Here is a 2,500-nt window from a genome sequence, read left to right on the forward strand (position 1 = left end):
GCACACACTCCAGAGCACACACTCCAGAGCACACAGTCCAGAGCACACAGTCCAGAACACACACACTCCAGAGCACACAGTCCAGAGCACACACTCCAGAGCACACACTCCAGAGCACACACTCCAGAGCACACAGTCCAGAGCACACAGTCCAGAGCACACACTCCAGAGCACACAGTCCAGAGCACACAGTCCAGAGCACACACTCCAGAGCACACAGTCCAGAACACACACAGTCCAGAGCACACAGTCCAGAACACACAGTCCAGAACACACAGTCCAGAGCACACAGTCCAGAACACACACAGTCCAGAGCACACAGTCCAGAGCACACAGTCGAGAGCACACAGTCCAGAGCACACACTCCAGAGCACACAGTCCAGAGCACACACTCCAGAGCACACACTCCAGAGCACACACTCCAGAGCACACACTCCAGAGCACACACTCCAGAGCACAATAATAATAATACTATAACAATACTACTACTACTACTACTAATAATAATAATAATAATAATAATAATAATAAATGTATTAGTAATAAAATAATAATAATAATAATAATAATAAAAATAATAATAATAATAATAATAATAAAAATAATAAATATTATAATAATAAAATAATAATAATAATAATAATAATAATAATAATAATACCACAATTCTCTTTTTACAACAAAATTAAAAAAGACAAACTCAGGAATTATTCTTATACAAGTTACACAAAACATTTCTTGTTGTTTAAACAGGAAGTGGATACAGTTTCCACAGACGAAGAGAATAATGAAGTAAATGCACACAATCATTCCTGAAGACGAAGGGCCTCCGTACGCCATGATGCCAGCGTACATCACCTGGTTCCAGTCTTCACCTGTCAGGATCTGAGATGAACACACACACACACAGGCTGGACGCATCAGGTTTTTAGTGTCCAAAAGTCCACGTCTCTTCATCAACATTATCTTCATCCAAATTAACTAAATCATTTTAATTATTTAATCCATGTATAAATTTTTTTTATTTATCTTCCTATTAATTACTCTTATAAAACACCACTTATCCGTGTATATTATTTCTATTAGTTATATTTCTTAGAGACACACATACTCTCACACACACACACACACACACCTGAAAGACGGTCAGAAGAGCCTGGGGGAAGTTGTCAAAGCTGCTGCGTTTTTTGTTGTCAAAATTAAACTTGCCGCCGAACACCTGCATCCCGAGCAGAGCGAAGATGATGATGAAGAGGAAGAGCAGGAGCAGCAGCGAGGCGATGGACTTCATGGAGTTCAGCAGAGATGCCACCAGATTACTGAGGGAAGCCCAATGACTGCACGAGCACGGAAAGGTACAACAACATGCTGTAGGTTATTCACAGTCACACCACATTCTGTTCTCAAACCTGATTGGACAAAAAGTGTTGATGATGTCAACGTTATCGTTATGTGGAGTAACAGCTCCTACACAGAGGACCTTCTACAAACGTCTGGTAACTAGAATGGAAGGAGTCTCATTTGTTTTTGTTTTTTTTCTATTTTTCTTTAAGAAAGAGAATAAAGAGAGGCTGCTGAAGAAACAATGTAAACAATGTTTTTAATGTAAACAACTGCTGAGGTATAAGAGGAATAAAGCCCTTGGGGATGTGCTGTAATTGTGCTAACAGCAATTTCTTTACACCAGGCTGTTACTATTGCTGATGGTTCTGCTAGAACTGCACAGACGCAGTAATATCTTACCGTGTGACTTTGAAGATCCTTAGCAGCCGTACACAGCGGAGCACGGAGATGCCGAGTGGAGACATGTAATCAAGTTCCACTAGGATCGTCTCTATGATTCCGCCGCATACGACAAAACAGTCAAAGCGGTTAAAGAGAGACACGAAGTAGGCCTGCAGACCCAGACTGTACATCTTCACCAGCATCTCGGTGGTGAACATCGCCAGCAGAACCTTGTTAGCCACCCCTGACACACAAGAATAAGGCAGGTATCAGTATCTTGGGGTTTTTGACTCTGTGTGTGTGTGTGTGTGTGTGTGTGTGTGTGTGTGTGTGTGAGAGAGAGTGTTTTCTCACCCTGCACCATTGTGAGCCAGTCTGGTTGGTTGTAGTGCTCCGATGAAATAGTGAGTGTATTGAGGAACACCAGGATGATCACCAGCCAATAAAACGGGACAGATTTCACGGCCAAGCGGCACTTCCTGCGGCAGAACCTGTTCCAGCGACGCCAGCGCCGACTGCCAAAAACAGGACGTGAGGTCAGAACACAGAAAAGGAACACTCACGATCCTAACAGAGACGCACTGCATCATACTGAGACAACACATAAGGGTGGTTTCATTATTACTCAGGTCTGCTGAAGCACTACTCAAGTGTTAGGAAAAGAAATAAGGAAACTTTATTAGGTTTTTCTTATCAGGCACGCAGTAGAAAAAGGACCTGGAAGTTACATTTCATTCCAGTTTATGGAATAAAAGATTTTATAAAAACGGGAGAA

At 42.0% G+C, this 2,500-nt stretch overlaps 1 protein-coding gene across 1 annotated transcript in view; it reads right to left on the reverse strand.

Annotated features, from left to right (window-relative positions):
* The window catches only part of cacna1da (calcium channel, voltage-dependent, L type, alpha 1D subunit, a), a 79,926-nt gene that overhangs the window by 40,358 nt on the left and 37,068 nt on the right, over positions 1-2,500 (reverse strand). Inside the window, exons 10-13 of the mRNA XM_060857807.1 lie at positions 2,080-2,240; positions 1,744-1,969; positions 1,136-1,337; positions 765-885 (exon numbers count right to left, since the gene is read on the reverse strand). Of these exons, the coding sequence (XP_060713790.1) occupies positions 765-885; positions 1,136-1,337; positions 1,744-1,969; positions 2,080-2,240 (710 nt within the window). The remainder of the gene's footprint in view (positions 1-764; positions 886-1,135; positions 1,338-1,743; positions 1,970-2,079; positions 2,241-2,500) is intronic.

Source organism: Tachysurus vachellii, chromosome 22 (assembly GCF_030014155.1).
Source record: "Tachysurus vachellii isolate PV-2020 chromosome 22, HZAU_Pvac_v1, whole genome shotgun sequence".
Lineage (NCBI taxonomy): Eukaryota > Metazoa > Chordata > Actinopteri > Siluriformes > Bagridae > Tachysurus > Tachysurus vachellii.